Raw genomic sequence first — 16,004 nt, 5'->3', positions numbered from 1 at the left:
ACTTGAGGCCACACACAGTGGCAGCTGGGAGGGGAAAGTGGATTCCCAGACAGTGGGGAAAAGCAAGGTCAGAGGTGCAGGAATGACTCTGGGTCGCCAAGGCAACCGAGTGGGGGTTCTCAGGAGTCCGGAACAGCCAGGGGAGGGGCATGGCCCATTTTCTCAGGGTCTCAGGACCTCCTACCTCTCTGGTCCCACACATATAGCCTCCCCCACCCATAGCCTCACTGGAGAACATTTCCACACTCCCACTAGATACAGTGGCAGGAGTGGGCAAGGGTACAGGGGCTGGTGTTGAGACAGTGGCTGGAATAACTCGTTTCACAAAGACCAAATACATGGAACAAAAGGAAATTAGCTGCTCCCAGTTAGGGCTGTCGGCCCAGGCTCCCTCCAGCCCAGAATCACCAGTTGCAGCTGCCCCCTTTTTCCTTCCCAACTTCCTTCTTCTCTTCTCAGCTTCCTGTTCCCCTTCCTAGCTTCCTTTCTCTTCTCAGCTTCCATTTGCCTCCCAGCTTCCTCTTTCCCTCCCCAACTGTTTCTCTTCCGAGCTTCCCATTTTCCTCCCCAGCTTCCTCTTTCCCTTCCTAGCTTTCTCTTTCCTTCCCCAGTTCTCTTCCCAGCTTCCCATTTCCCTCCCCAGCTTCCTCTTTCCCTTCCCAGCTTTCTGTTTCCCTCCCCAGCTTCCTCTCTCCCTTCCTAGCTTCCTCTTTCCCTCCCCAGCTTTCTGTTTCTCTTTCCAGCTCCCTGTTTCCCTCCCCAACTTCCTTCTTCCCTTCTCAGGTTCCTCCTTCCCTTCCCAGCTTCCCCCTTCTTCCAATTCCCCCCGCAGTGACCCAGTCCGAGGTGAAAGGTTCCCAGGCTGAGTAACACATCCAGTGTCACTTTTCTCTCACAGTCTAAGAAAAAAGGCTTCGGGGAAGAAACCAGAGCCCACTGGCAGGAAAGCATCTGAGCATTGATTTTTTTTTTTTTTTTTAATTTGAACTGAAGCATTAGGACAGCGGGGAGGCGCTGGCCTTGCACACAGAAGAACTGGGTTCAATCAGTAGCACCCCATGTGGTCCCCGGAGCAACATCACATGTGATTCCTGAGCAAGCAGCCAGGAGTAAGCTCTATGGGTTTGGTCCACCCCCATTCCCCATTCTCCCCCAAATCACCCCAAGACCCTCCCCAATTACTTACCTGGTTAGAGTCAACCCATTCAAACCACCTTAGCACCTCAAAAAAAAAAAAAAGAAAAGAAAAGAAAACTCACAAAACTCAGTTTTGGGACTGGAGGGATAGGACAATGGGTCAGGCTTCTTTCTTGCACATAACCAAATAGAGTTCGATCCCTGGTATCCCATAGGGTACCCAGAACACCAACAGGAATGATCCCTGAGTTCAGAACCAGGAGTAACCCCTGAGCACTGCCTTATGGCCCCCGCCAAACTGTAAACAACCACAATAACAAAACCCCATAGATTTCACTATTTCATGTGTCAACAACCAAAGCTAAAAATGTGAAGAGAATAATGTGCTCATTAATTTTTTCAAAAGCTATTTTTTACCAATTTCTTTCAAAACAAACAACCCACACAACATGATTCACAAAACAAGTAAGGAGTTATTTCAATCGTCTTTACCCCCAATATCTGATCAGATCCAGGGGGGTCCTTTCTACTGAGCCCCCTCCTCAGAACCCGCACAACTGCTCTGGAAATATCTGGGCTTGAGCAGATGGAAGAGAATCACATGCTTTTCTGAGATTTAAAAATAAAAGGGGTGTGTGTGAAGAGATAGCACAGTAGGGAGAGCATTTGCCTTGCACACAGCCAACCAGGACGGACCCAGGTCCGATCTCTGGCATCCCATATGGTCCCCCGAACCTGACAGGAGTGATTTCTGAGCACAGAGTCAGGTCTCCAGATGTGGCCCAAAAGTAAAAACAAACGAAAAGACAATTATAAATTAAAACAAATACATTAAAAAGGGGGGGGGTGCAGAGTGATAGCACAGCGGTAGGGTGTTTGCCTTGCACAAGCTGACCCAGGTTCGATTCCCAGCATCCCATAGAGTTCCCCGACCACCGCTAGGAGTGATTCCGGAATTCAGAGCCGGAAGTAACCCCTTTGTGCTGCGGGTATGGCCCCAAGCTTCCCCCAACATTCAACAAATAAGCAAACAAACAAAACAAAACTGAAATTCCAACCATCATTTTGTGTGGGGGGGGCAGCAATGAATCCTCAGACTCAAACTCTGACTATTCCTAACAACATATGAGGAGCAGAGTGCAGCATTGGGGTACGTCCATGGGGGTCCGGAGAAGCCAAGGAGGACAGTTTCTCATCTGCACAGAGACAAACAGCACAATCGTGAGACAAAGAAACCTGCAGCCAGAAATGCCAGAAAATATTTCGCTTATAAAAAAAATATTTGGAAAATAAAATGTTTTCTTAAAAAAAATATTTGGGAGACAGAGAGATAGCAAAGCAGTACAGCATTTGTCTTGCACACGGCCACCCTGGGAGGGTCCCGTTCAATTCCCAGTGTCCCTCCCATATGGTCCCTTAGCCTTCCAGAAGTGATTTCTGAGCACAGAGCCAGGAATAACCCGATTACCACTGGGTATGGCCCCAAACCAATAAATAATGAAAATGTTTGGACTTTGGGGTCATATTTGGTGGTGCTCAGGGCTTACTTCAGGCACTTATGGTAGGCTCTATAGGGGGGACTATATGGGATATCGGTGTCAAATCCAATTATAATGGGGGCAGAGAACTGGCAGAACAGGTAAGGTGCTTGTTGCTGTGGCAGACCTGGGTTCCATCCCTGGCATTCCTGAATGATTCCTAAATTCAACGCCAGGAGCATTGCAGGGTGTGACCCCGAAACAAAAACCCCACGAAAATATCATCCCCATGTAAAGCGAACACCTCTCTGGCCCTCACGCCTGAATTTAAAAGTCATCTACATGATAAAGTTTAGTAAGAAGAGAATGGTATGGATTTGGTCAGTGGAATTATGTGTGGCTTTGGGTTTTGTTTTTTTTTTTTTTTTTTTGGGGGGGGGATGTACCTGGCAGTGCTTAAGATCATTCCTAGCTCTGCACTTAGGGATCACTCCTGGTGGTGTTTGGTAGACAGTATGAGGTGCTGGGGAAGGAAGTTGGGGCAGCCACAAGCAATGCAATCACCTTAATCTACTGTACAAGCACTCCATTCTCTCACTCTTTATATCTAAGTATTGATATATTTATATTCATTATTGTTTATTTGTTTTGGGGCCATACCTGGTGGTGCTCAGGGGGATTATATAGGATGTTGGGGATTAGGGCCCGAAGAGATAGTACAGCAGCGTTTGCCTTGCAAGCAGCCGATCCAGGACCAAAGGTGGTTGGTTCGAATCCCGGTGTCCCATATGGTCCCCCGGGCCTGCCAGGAGCTATTTCTGAGCAGACAGCCAGGAGTAACCCCTGAGCACCGCCGGGTGTGGCACCCCCCCAAAAAAAAAAAAAAAAACAAAGCTCAGGATGTTGGGGATTAAACCTGGGTCGGTCACATGCAAGGCAAACACCCTATCCACTGCACTCTTGCTTTGGCCCCTATATTTGTATTTCTGTATTTTAAATATATTTATATATGCTAATATTTCAATATTTCTACAATATTTGCTACACTGAGCAGATCTGTATAGATACTACGGGGAGGCAGAAAAGGTGGTTCAATATTTTTTGGTTTTGGATCACATCTGGCCAGCAGTTCTCAGGGGTTCTTCCTGGAAAGAAGATGCTGGGGATGGAACCCTGGTCAGCTGTGTGTAAAGCGAATACCCTCCTCACTGTGCTATCGCTCTTGCTCAAAATAATTCAGTTCAAATGTGCTCCAGAATTAAGAGAGAAAGCCAGGATTAAATTTGCCTTTTTGTTGTTTGGGGGCCACATTCAGGGGTTCCTCCTGGCTCTGCACTCAGAAATCACTCCTGGCAGGCTCAGGGAACCATGAGATGCTGAGGATCAAACCCAGGCCTGGCTGTGTGTAAGGCAAATATCCTACCACTGTGCTGTGCTATCATTCCAGGCCCAAATTCTTTTTTTTTTTTTGGGGGGGGCCACACCCGGTAATGCTCAGGGGTTACTCCTGGCTGTCTGCTCAGAAATAGCTCCTGGCAGGCACAGGGGACCATATGGGACACCGGGATTCGAACCAACCACCTTTGGTCCTGGGTCGGCTGCTTGCAAGGCAAACGCTGCTGTGCTCTCTCCACAGGCCCAAATTCTTGCCTTTTGCATGTGGTAGACCCCAGCATCAAGTACCGCCAGGAGTAACATCACTAGGAGTGACTCCGCCAGGAGTGAATCCGTGAGCCCAGAGATCAGGAATAAGCTCTGAACCCATGTGTTGTGGCCCCCCAAAAACGACAAAATCATAAGAAATGGGCTCAAGAAAAAAAAAACACAAAGATATGTCCCATGTCCTGTCTTTTTTGTTTTGTTTTGTTTTTTTGGGACACACCCGGCAGCGCTCAGGGGTTACTCCTGGCTCTATGCTCAGAAATCGACCCTGGCAGGCACAGGGGACCATATGGGATGCGGGGATTCGAATCACCATCCTTCTGCATGAAAGGCAAACACCTTACCTCCAGGCTCTCTCTCTCAGGGCCCCCATGTCCTGTCTTAATACCAACTAGGCCTCTCTCGAGTTATCAAACCTCCTTCCCTGCTCCTTTGAAAAAAGAGAACACGATCCTCTTCAGATAGAAAGCACATTCGCAGAGGCCTGTGGACGAGACTGGCACGGAGAGGTGCTGACTAAGGGTTTGCTATTATTACAAGGGCTGAGGAAGGTGATTTTACAAACCAAAGTGCTTAAGAGAACATGGATGAGGAACCGGAGAGATGGCGCGGGGGTCAAAGTGCTCGCTGGCTTTGCACATGGCTCACTGGAGTTCAATCCCTGGTACCACATAGGATGCCCTGAGCACTGCCAAGAAACTGAGTCCAGCTGTGACCTCCCCACCCAAAAAATAAAATATGGGGGCCAGAGCCTTGCCTTATGAGCACTAACCTAGGAGGGACTGTGGTTTGATCCCCTGGTGTCCTATATGGTCCCCCAATCCAGGAGCCATTTCTGAGCGTATAGCCAGGAGTAACCCCTGAGCGTCACCGGGTGTGGCTCCCCCAAATGGAGGGACTGGGTGAGAGGTCAAACAGTGAAACAGTGTGTCCAAGGTCTCTGGTTCACTCTGGCAGACACAGCTGGTGTGGTCCTGGTGGTCTATATTGCTGGATAGTGTCTGGGTATGACATCCAGCCCCTTCATCTGACCTCCTAGAGGGGCCTATGGAATATTTTGTTTGGCTGTTTTGGGGCCACACCTGGCATTATGCCCTGTGTTTATGTATGTGGTGTAAAACACAGGTTTAAGGGCCCTTGAAGTAGCAGAGAGAGCCAGAAATAGAATTCTGACCTTTTTTTTTTTGAGTCACACTCTGTGTGTGTGGCACTTGGGTTACTCCTGGTAGGCTCAGGGGACCTTACGGGATGCCCAGGATAGTACCTGGATCAGCACTGTACAAAGCAAATGCCTTCCCTGCTGTACTATCGCCCTGGCCCTTCCCTGAAGGTCCCTTTTAAATTTGATCCCCACAGCAGACCGGGAGATGCCCCAGTGACCCTCAGCACTAAAGCTCTTTGTTTTCAGAGAACTGAACTGAGAGTGACACCTGGACCTCACTTCCAAGATCCTCCTCCTCAATGGCCCCACCCCAACCTAGCCATTAAAAAAAGCAATCAAGGAGCCGGAGAGATAGCATGGAGGCAAGGCGTTTGCCTTGCATGGAGAAGGACGGTGGTTCAAATCCCAGCATCCCATATGGTCCTCAGAGCCTGACAGGAGCGATTTCTGAGTGTAGAGCCAGGAGTAATCCCTGAGCGCTCCCGGGTGTGACTCAAAAACCAAAAACCAAAAAAAAAAAAAAAACCCAAAGTAAAAACAGAAGCTACTGGCTTCAGAAATGGCCATTTGCTACTGGTTAAGCCCTTGTCCCTCTGGGGACCCATCCCTTATTTCCACCAATAGAAAAGACTCAGGAAGATGCCTTCTGAGTGTGTTTCATCATTTATTGTAGTTTGCGTCAAGAATCGAACAGAGGACAATGTCTGTGGAGAGGTGAAGAAAGGCAAAGGGAGGATGTTGCGTTGTAGACGTCATGGTTTCGGAACACTTCGTGGTTTCAGATTCTCTTTCCACGCCAGAGGAAATTCCAAAATTCAAGTATGTGACGTAGGCAGCGGTAATACAAAAGGGTCTGTCGTGTATGTGTGTGTGTGAATGCATGTAAGTTTGAGTGTATGTATGCATGCGTGTTTGTGTATGTGTGAGCACGTGTTTGTATGTGTGTGTGTGCTTGCATGTACACACACAATCTGAGTTTCCGATTAAGTTTTGCTTTGGTAAGGCCCAGCCAGCCCCACAGGACCCATCGTAGTGAGACTCCTGCTGAATTCAGACTCGAGCGGAGGAACATATCCCCCTCATAGGGGAATTGGAAAGGTTCCCAACTGTCAAGGAGCATTAAAAAAAAACCCACACCCCCCAACCCCCAAAACCGCCCACGGCGTGAGCCCTGATGCGGCCCTCGCTCCCTGCTGAGCCCCAGGGGGCTTTGGGCGAGGAGCACCCCTGAACATGGTTCTCTTCATCGCTTTGCGAATAAAAAAAGAAAAACGGGAAAAACAAAAATAGAACCAAAAAAAAAAGGGTAAGGGACATTTCAAAAGGAGGGGGAAAAATAAAAACTGAAATTCGAATTCTGAAAATAGCTCGCCTTTTTTATTAATCATGTCATCTAACACCAATTAAAAAAACAAAGACGTGAATATGATATAAAAATACGATCCCGGGATTGACACTTTGGTGCAGGCACAGTTATCTGACAGAATATATGTTGGAGGACCGGGGAGGGGAGTTTGAGTTTTTGCTTCTCTTTTGTAAAAAAACAAAAAGAAAAAAACCCAAAAAACAAAACCAAAAATCGACAGCAGTGCAAGTCGGGCCGGGCAGGGAGACGAGGGTGGGAAGATTCTTTAGCAGCAAAATGTCCAAGTTTTCTCTAATCACCATCAAATCAACAGATACGGGGTCGCGGGAGGAACGAAGGGAGGGAGGCGCCGCCCTCTTGGTGTCCGGCGTGGGCTCTCGTGGCCCTGGCAGGACGAATCTCTCTCGGCCCCGGGCGTGCTGGCATTAAATATATGTACACAGAAGCTCCTCCGCCAGTACTCGGGCCTGCGGCGGTGACAGGACTGGGCCACCAGGCGTCCGCAGGGCACAGCAGGGTCACCGCGGAGGGCTTGGGGGGGGGGGCTTCGGCCAGCGGAGGGTGCCCAGGGCCAGGCTAGTGGTCGCTGTTCTGCTTCTCTCGCATCCAGGCATGGATCTGTTCTTTGAGTTCAGGCACTGCGGGCAGAGGGGGGCAGGTCAGGGGGTGGGGGTCCCCGAGTGTGGGATCGCTGAGGATGCTGAGACCTGCCTGTTTCTGAACTATATAAGCCTCAGGTCAAGTCGGTATTGGGGTCCTGGTGACATAGGGCACCCCTCCAACCTGCGCCTGCCCTGCCCAGCTCCACCCTGGGCTCTGCCCACCGTACCCGGCTCCAGCATGCTCTCGGTCAGAGTCTGTCGGTTGAAGGGGTCCGTGGGGGAGTTGAGCAGATGTCGCAGGATGATGGCACGGTCCATGATGGTGCCAGACGGGAGCCGCACTGGATCTGTCATCAGGGTGTCCATCAGTGGGTCTGCGGGACAAGGGCAGACTATCAGCTGGACGTCATACCAGGGGCTGCTCCCAGGAACGACATCCACGAAGAAATCCCCACACAGCAGTGGGGTCCCCTAAGGGGACCAAGCACTTCCTTGGTCAGCCTATCTGGAGGCCAAGGATGGGACAGAGTAGCCAGCCCAGGATTGTGGAGACTTGTGGGCAGCGCCTCTTGGCCAGACCTTCTTGGCACTGCCCTAAAATTAAAGCCCCTCTATATGCAAGGAAATTCCACTTCTGACCCCCCTAGTGCCTCAGCTTTGGAGGCAGGCTAAAGGCTGTGTTTTTTTAGGAGCTTTGTTGGAGCCACAATCAACAGTACTCAGGAGCAACCCCTGGCTGGGGACCAAGAGCAGAGCTGGGGATGCAAACCAGGGTAAGATGCAAGGCAAGCTCAATCGCTCAATCTTTCTCACTCCCCACCCCTCCTCTCTCTCTCCCTCCCCCCCAAACAAATTGTCTCTGAAAGCAACTTTAGTGCCCCATGAAAAGGCACAGGCAGAGGGTTCGAAGCATGTGGAATCCAAGGAAACGGCCCATTGTGGGCACCAGGGTATTGGGAGAGTCTCTCTGGAATACCACTATGCCCCAAGACAAAGGAAACCCTTTGCCTTGGTCCCCAACCCCACACCCAATTGGCAGAAGGATGGATGGGTCTTGAGGTACCATATGGAGGGAGGCAGGACATGAGTGATAGTTCCCAGATGGTCTCACTCCTGCATGGGTTAGAGACCACCAGAGCAAACGACACTCAGGATCAACTAGACCCAGTGAAAGTTGGGTGTTTCATCAGGGAAATGGGAAAGAGGAAAGTGGCAGTGGAGAGGGAGCCTGGCGTCTCTTTGGTGGTGGGTGCAACGGATCCCACATGCATGTAAAGGCGCTAAGCTGCACCCCAAAACCCTCTAACACTGGAACTGGGTGGGATGTTCCTTAGGGGAAGGGGTGAGCACCAGATGGGGTTTGCTTGCAGGCGACCGCCTGACTTCAACCCCAGGGGTTGGTCACGCCCAAGAGCCCTGACCCCCCAGTGGCCCAGGGTGTGGCCAGGCCACCACAGAGGGAGGAAGCTGCACCTCGGAATTCGTCAGGGGCGTCACTGTAGTCAATCTCGGCGCGAGCGTTCCGGGCCACGATCTCTTCCACCTTCTCCGCCAGCAGCTTGAACTTCTCGATGGCAATGGTGGATTTGATACCCGCCTTACGCATCTTAGAGATGACTTCCTCGAACAACTCTTTGCTGTAGGACCTCTGCCAAGGACGAGAGAGAGAGAGAGAGAGAGAGGAGAGAAAGAGGAGAGAAAGTGAGAGAGAGAGAGAACAGAAAGACAGACAGACAGAGATGAGAGAGCCAGAGATAGGGAGAGAGACACACATACACACATCAATAGTGAGCGGGGAAAAGCTGGCTATGGAAAATGCCCCACAGCCCTGTTCTCCTAGAATGTTCCAGAGTTATGCTGTATACCTCCCAGATGACACACTTGTCTTGTATGCAGGTGATCCTGGGGTTCAATCCCCTGCACTGCAGGGTTCCCGAGCACACAGGCTTGCCCAGTGAGCACAGAGCCAGAAGTAACCATTGAGCTGAGAGCCAGGAGTGATCCCTGAGCATAGATCCAGGAGTAACCCCTAAACAGAGCCAGGAGCAGCCTAAGCGTCCCAGACAGAAGGATGTACCCTGAGAGGCAGGGTTTCTCTTAGGCACCAGGACCTTATGACTGGGTTGAACTCTGGCTCTCCCCGAAGCCCGCCCATTTCAGAATGTCAGTGTGAACCACACGTGGCATCAATGGCAAAAGCCATGGAACATATTGGCTAGAAGCAGAGCAGAAGGACGGGGCCACTGCCTGCCACCAGCCTCGTCTACACTCGAGACAGAGTGTACATTCATCTCAGTTCTGGGCGGTGCAGGGACTCGGGAGAGGGGTCCCAGCATTCAGTCCCTGAGAGCAAATCTACGAAATCCACAGCATCAAGTGGCTATCTCTGACTCAAGTGTGTGTGGGCCCAGACAAGGGACATGTGGTGTACCCCAAGACCCACCCATATCTGGGAGGAGTTTTGGGAACCGGATAATAGGTGTAACTACCTGCAAGACCTCCCATTTCTGGGAGGGGTCTGGAAAAGGATAGATAAACCTCTGAGCCAGGGGATTCAGGCCCTTTTGCCATTTCTCTTTTGGCCCGGCTTGGCTTCCTGGCTTTTGGATCTTTGGGCCATGGAGCCCAGAGGGAAGATGGCTAACAGGAGATAAGATGCAGGGCTAGCAAAATATTGCTGAATGCTTGAAAGGTTGACATAGGCCACACACCTGTGGTGGCTAGGGCATGAATAAAGATGATTCTTCCTGATGGCTGCGTGTGAGTGAGTGATTTCACCTGGGCCTGGAACTTGCCGGCTGCATGGAGATTGCAGAGCCATGTGGGCTGGATGGTATCCTCCACCATCCAGCCTCATCGTTAATTATTTAATGCAACAGGACACACATACAACTCAAAGACTTGGCAACAAATGTACAGAGAAGCCACTTTTTTGGGGGGTAAGGAGGGAGAGAGGGTACAGTTACTCAGGGATCACTCCTGGCAGGGCTCAAGGGACCCCATGGAGTGCCGGGGATTGAACCTTGATTGGCCGAGTGCCAGGCAAGAGTCCTCCCTGCTGTACTATGGCTCCGGCCTGCAAAGAAACCACTGTTTTTCAAATAAGCCAAGGGTGGTTTATTGTCTCCATAGGAGATGTAGAAAAAATTAACAAGCAGGTGAGGATGGAGGAAAAGAACTGTGGGGAGGACATTTTACTTTGCAACAAGCCAGCTCTGGGTCGAGCATGGCAGGACTGATCCCTGAGCACACAGCCGAGTCAGGCCTGAGCAGTGCCCGGAGTGGCCTTTAAACCAAAAGCAAACCAACCCAAAATCCCCCCCAAAACCAACCTTCACAATCAGGTATGAAGTCCCGGGAGAAAATGTCTTTGACCAAAACCAAACAGCGAAGACAAAGACTCACCTCCATCAGCCCATTTGTTTATCTAATTCTTTTTTGTTTATTTCTCCTCCATACCCCAGCAATGCTCAGGGGGCTGCTCCTGGCTCTGAGCTTGGGTATTCCCACTGCAGCGCCAGGAGACCAGAGGACACTGCGGAGTCGAACCTAGCCTCCTACAGACAAAGCATATGCTCAGTCTGCTGTGCCAGTGACTTCTCCAACCCTCAAATTTCTAATAAAAATAAAGAAAAGTGGGGCCGGAGAAAGAGCAGAAGGGGCAGGTGCTGGACTTGCAAATTGTCAGCCCTGGCTTGCTCTCTGGCCTGGAACATAACCCCTGAGCGAGTTTGACGCCCCAGTGCCACCCACATACTCAGGGCAGGACCCACCAGCAGCTGTAGGGACAGATGGGAGGAGCTGCCTATCATGGGGCATCAGAGTGCTCCAGAGCACAAATGCTGCCGGGGGGGGGGGGGGGGTGGCTGAACCCCCCACAACAAGCCTAAGTATGGCCCCCAATCATTGGTAACTGATAGGAGCTGGAAGGTTGAAATGGAAGTTTTGTAAATAAACAAAAAATATTTTTAAATATTGTATTTTCGGGCCACACCCAGTGGCACTCTGCTGAAATGCATATTAATTATGAGTCCTGGATGGTTGTGGACGATGGTGAGATAGAGGAGTGGGGCCTTTCTCTGCCTGCCCGGGCCACGGGTCTGCAACCCATTCCTGCCGCTAGAACATTGATTTGAACCCTGGACCGAAGAGACAGCTATGATGGTGGTGAGATTCCTGTTCTTGTGTTTAATTTTGGCTCTTTTCAGTTGGAATGAGCCCAAAAGAACGGGCTGTGTGGAGCCTTTTTTTTTTTTTTTTTTTTTGGTTTTTGGGCCACACCCTGTGCCGCTCAGGGGTTACTCCTGGCTATGCACTCAGAAGTTGCTCCTGGCTTCTTGGGGGACCATATGGGACACCGGGGGATCGAACCGCGGTCCGTCCTAGGCTAGCGCAGGCAAGGCAGGCACCTTACCTCCAGCGCCACCGCCCGGCCCCTATGTGGAGCCTTTTCTAAACAAGCTGGAGGTCCTTACTTGGGTCAGAAGGGCCAGTGAAGGAGGGGAGAAAGCTTGGATCAATCCCCTCAGAGGACCAGGACTGCAATTTTTCGGCAAAACGTCCTTTTTCCAAAAACCTCGGCCTCCTCAGAGAGACTTACAGAGACCACTAATTGGAAAAGAATCAGGAAGAAATGGCTTCACTGAAAAGACTGATTTTTGATGACGACCTTCAGCCCTCAACAGGATTTTGGCCTTTGGAACTAACGGACTTTCAGTTTAGATCACCATGATTTCAACTCCTCATGGCTGCAGTGACAAAGAGCTGTCCGAGCATCGGCAGTGGCGGCAGCGGCCATCAGCAAGAAGCACTGGACTGCTCCCGGCTCCCGCCCAGATCCACCTGCTCGACCCGGGATTCCATGGAACTAAAGCCACATGGTAAGCGCACACACCCTGGGGAGAGACCACAGACTTTCACGTTTGAACAACTTGGTGTTAGGTAATGAGAAAACATTAAAAAATGGGAGAAAACAGTGAAGCCCAACAGAAAATTTGATTGATAAACCTCCTGTGTTTTTAACTGTTTCTGATTATCTCAATCCTAGTTGCATCAGTCATTTTTTTTTCCTTTTTGGTTTTTGGGTCACACCCGGCAGTGCTCAGGGGTTACTCCTGGCTCTATGCTCAGAAATCGCTCCTGGCAGGCTCTGGGGGACCACATGGGATGCCGGGATTCAAACCTCTGTCCTTCTACATGCAAGGCAAATGCCTTACCTCCATGCCATCTCTCCAGCCCCACATCAGTCATTTTCTTGCTGATTTAAATGTGCTTTATAGTTTTCCATAAATAATGTTTCCAGGGCCCGGAGAGATAGCACAGCGGCGTTTGCCTTGCAAGCAGCCGATCCAGACCAAAGGTGGTTGGTTCGAATTCCAGTGTCCCATATGGTCCCCCGTGCCTGCCAGGAGCTATTTCTGAGCAAACAGCCAGGAGAAACCCCTCAGCACCGCCGGGTGTGGCCCAAAAGCCAAAAAAAAAAAAAAAAAAAAAAAAAAAAAATATATATATATATATATATATATATATATAATGTTTCCAATTGCATGATATTTTATTAATGTAGTAGCCTGTTTTCAAAATGTATGTTCTGTATAAATGTTCTTGTAATTGTGTTTAGGGGAGGTTATTGAAGAAAAAAAAAAAGAAAACAGGAATGGGGCCTGTGAGGTGGCGCTAGAGGTAAGGTATCTGCCTTGCAAGCGCTAGCCAAGGAAGGACCAAGGTTCGATCCTCGGCGTCCCATATGGTCTCCCCAAGCCAGGGGCGATTTCTGAGCACTTAGCCAGGAGTAACCCCTGAGCATCAAACGGGTGTGCCCCCCCCAAAAAAAAAAAACAGTAAAAAAAAAAAAGAAAAAGAAAAAGAACAGGAAGTTCCAGGGATAAGCACTAAGTAATTTAAGCTCTACAGGTACATTTTGCAGAAAGATATGTTTATGGAAAAGGCTGATGTTTTAATTTTCACTTTAGACACCTTCACATATTAGGATTCCTTTTGGCTGGTGGAAGTCAGGGAAACAAAAGCGTACCTTTCCTCATTAATTATTCAAGGAGGGGGATGGGGTAACATCTTCCTGTGTAATCTTACCTGATGGTAGTAAGTAAGACCAGCCCATTTCTGGGAGGGATCTTTGGAAGGTAACAAAATGATTCCCTCAGGGGTGTAAAGGGGTGTGAGGGAGATTCAGGGAGAAGCAGCAGGAAAGGTTGGCAGAATGGAGATATAGGAAACATGTTGATGGCTGAAACAGGCTGCTTAAAAGGTTAGCCAACGAGGCAGGGGTCTGTTATCAATAAAGCTTCATGTCTCCTGAAACCTGACTGCCGTGGATGATTTTCTCGCCACTATCCTGAACCCTCAGACCTGCCGGCTGAAGGGGGTTGGAGGTGCGTGGCCTGGGCTGGCAGAGAAAGGCCTCACTGCTCCATCTCACCATCATCTATAGCCATCCAGGACTCTATAAATAATATGTATTTCAACAGCACTCAAGTTGACTTCTGGCTCTGTACTCAAGAGTCACTCCTTGCAGGTGCAGGGTACCCTGTGGGATGCCGGGGATCGAACCTGGGTTGGCCTTGTGCAAGGGAAGCGCCCTACCGGTTGTGCTGTGCTACCACTCTGGCCCCATAATCTCCTTTCAAACCAGGACAACTCTAGTTCACAGTGGTTGCCGGTCCTATTTGTGCCCCCCCCGCCCCCCAAACTCAGGGACACACTGGGAAGGGTTCCCCAACCCGTTTCTGGGTCAGGAAATGTAATTAGTTGGAGGAGATGAGGCTTCCGGCCCAGGTGGCCTGCACTGACCTGGTCATCGGCGATGGCCTTGGCGAAGCGTGCACAGTCCAGCTGCAGGTAAATGTCTGTCAGCTGGTCCAGCAGCTTCTTGGGCTCGAAGCCGTATTTCTCGGGGTTCTCCACCTTGAGGTCGCGGCACTTGGGGCCACAGAGTTGCTGCAGGTTGAAGTTCAGCATAGCAGCCAGCCGGGGGCCGAGCTCCTGGAAAAGGAAGCACATGCCACAGTGGACGCTCGTGAAGAGGGGGGGACGTAGGTGTGTGTGTGTGTGTGTGTGTGTGTGTGTGTGTGTGTGTAGGTGTGTGTGTGTGTGTGTAGGTGTGTGTGTGTGTGTAGGTGTGTGTGTGTAGGTGTGTGTGTAGGTGTGTGTGTAGGTGTGTGTGTGTGTGTGCGCGCGCGCGTGCCAGGGGCCAGGGCAACAGCACAGAGGGGAAGGCGCTGGCCTTGTGTGGTCCGGGGACCGAGCTCCTGGGAAAGGAAGCACATGCCACAGTCTGTATGGAGGTAGGCAGCCCGGGGCTCAAGCTTTGGACCCACACCGGAGAGAAACAGAGCAGAGACAATAAAATAAAGGTACTAAGAGGAAAATCTGGAGCTGAAGTGATAGTACAGCTGTAGTGTGTTTGCCTTGCAAGCAGATGATCCGAGACAGACCGAGTTCAATTCCTGGCATTTCATATGGTGGTCTCCCGAGCCTGACAGGAGCAATTTCTGAGCACAGAGCCAAGAGTAATCCCTGAATGCTGCTGGGTGTGGCCAAAACAAACAAAATAAATAAAAGGAGGATCTGAGAGGGGCTGGAAGGATAGTACAGCAGGTACCATCACTGCTGGGGCTGACCTGGGTTTGATCCCCGGCATCCCATATGGCTCCATAAGCCCTGGTAGGATAAGCCCTGAGTAGGCTGGATACGGTCCCTCAAAATGAAAACAAAACTAAACTAGAAAGAGAGAATTTAGATCTGGAAGAGGCAGCAGCAGGTACTTTTTCCTGTTTTCCTACACCAGAACAGGCCAAGCGCCCGGCCTAACCTTCATGTGGGCATAGGTGGGAGCCTGACTCAACACTCATGGGCCTGTGTCCACCTCCTCACACAGTGCTCCTGCCTAGACAGCCCAGCTGAGGTGGTAGGTGCATGAGGCCTGGATAGTGACAAGGGTTAGGAAATCCAGGGCCAGGGCCCCACTGAAGTAGGGTATGCAGCAGGGGTTTGGGGTGGGAATGGTAGGGCTTGAGCTTAGAGTAAATGGGGCTACAAATTAGATACTGAAGCACAATGGGCCCATCACCTGACCCTCAGAATTCTACCTCTTCTCGGTCCCCCATGAAAGGTTCTACACTAATAAAACTAACAAAACAAAACCCAGGGCTGAAGCGACAGTACAGCAGGGAGGGCATTGACCAGGTTCAATCCCCGGCATCCCATAGGGTCCCATGGGTCTGCCAGGAATAATTCCTTTCTTTCTTTTTGGTTTTTGGGCCACACCTGGTGACGCTCAGGGGTTACTCCTGGCTATGTTCTCAGAAATTGCCACTGGCTCGGGAGACCATATGGGACTCTGGGGATTGAACCCAGGTCCGTCCTGGACAGCAATGTGCAAGGCAAATGCCCTATAGCTATGCTACCACTCTGGTCCAGGAGTAATTTCTGAGCACAAAGTAAACCCTTAGCACTGCCAAGTGTGGCCCCAAAACCAAACCGAAACAAAAGAAAACCCAAAAATGAGGGACGGATCACTCAGTCTGTTTTGGGAAACTGGACCCAGGTTCCACTACATCTGTGGAGGCCAGAGGTGATGT

The 16,004-nt window shown here is 50.4% G+C and overlaps 2 protein-coding genes across 10 annotated transcripts in view; one reads left to right on the top strand and one right to left on the bottom strand.

Annotated features, from left to right (window-relative positions):
- The window catches only part of CLSTN1 (calsyntenin 1), an 833,174-nt gene that overhangs the window by 516,307 nt on the left and 300,863 nt on the right, over window positions 1-16,004 (top strand). The gene's annotated exons all lie outside the window — the stretch shown is intronic.
- UBE4B (ubiquitination factor E4B) overlaps window positions 6,084-16,004 on the bottom strand; it is a 99,110-nt gene continuing 89,189 nt past the window's right edge. For both annotated transcript variants that reach the window (XM_049775281.1, XM_049775280.1), the window contains 4 exons: window positions 14,215-14,406; window positions 8,881-9,055; window positions 7,635-7,781; window positions 6,084-7,443 (listed from right to left, as the gene is read on the bottom strand). In XM_049775281.1, coding sequence (XP_049631238.1) covers window positions 7,382-7,443; window positions 7,635-7,781; window positions 8,881-9,055; window positions 14,215-14,406 — 576 coding nt within the window. In that variant the 3' untranslated portion in view covers window positions 6,084-7,381. The remainder of the gene's footprint in view (window positions 7,444-7,634; window positions 7,782-8,880; window positions 9,056-14,214; window positions 14,407-16,004) is intronic.

Source organism: Suncus etruscus, chromosome 6 (assembly GCF_024139225.1).
Source record: "Suncus etruscus isolate mSunEtr1 chromosome 6, mSunEtr1.pri.cur, whole genome shotgun sequence".
NCBI lineage: Eukaryota > Metazoa > Chordata > Mammalia > Eulipotyphla > Soricidae > Suncus > Suncus etruscus.
This window is presented reverse-complemented; position numbering and strand designations above follow the sequence as displayed.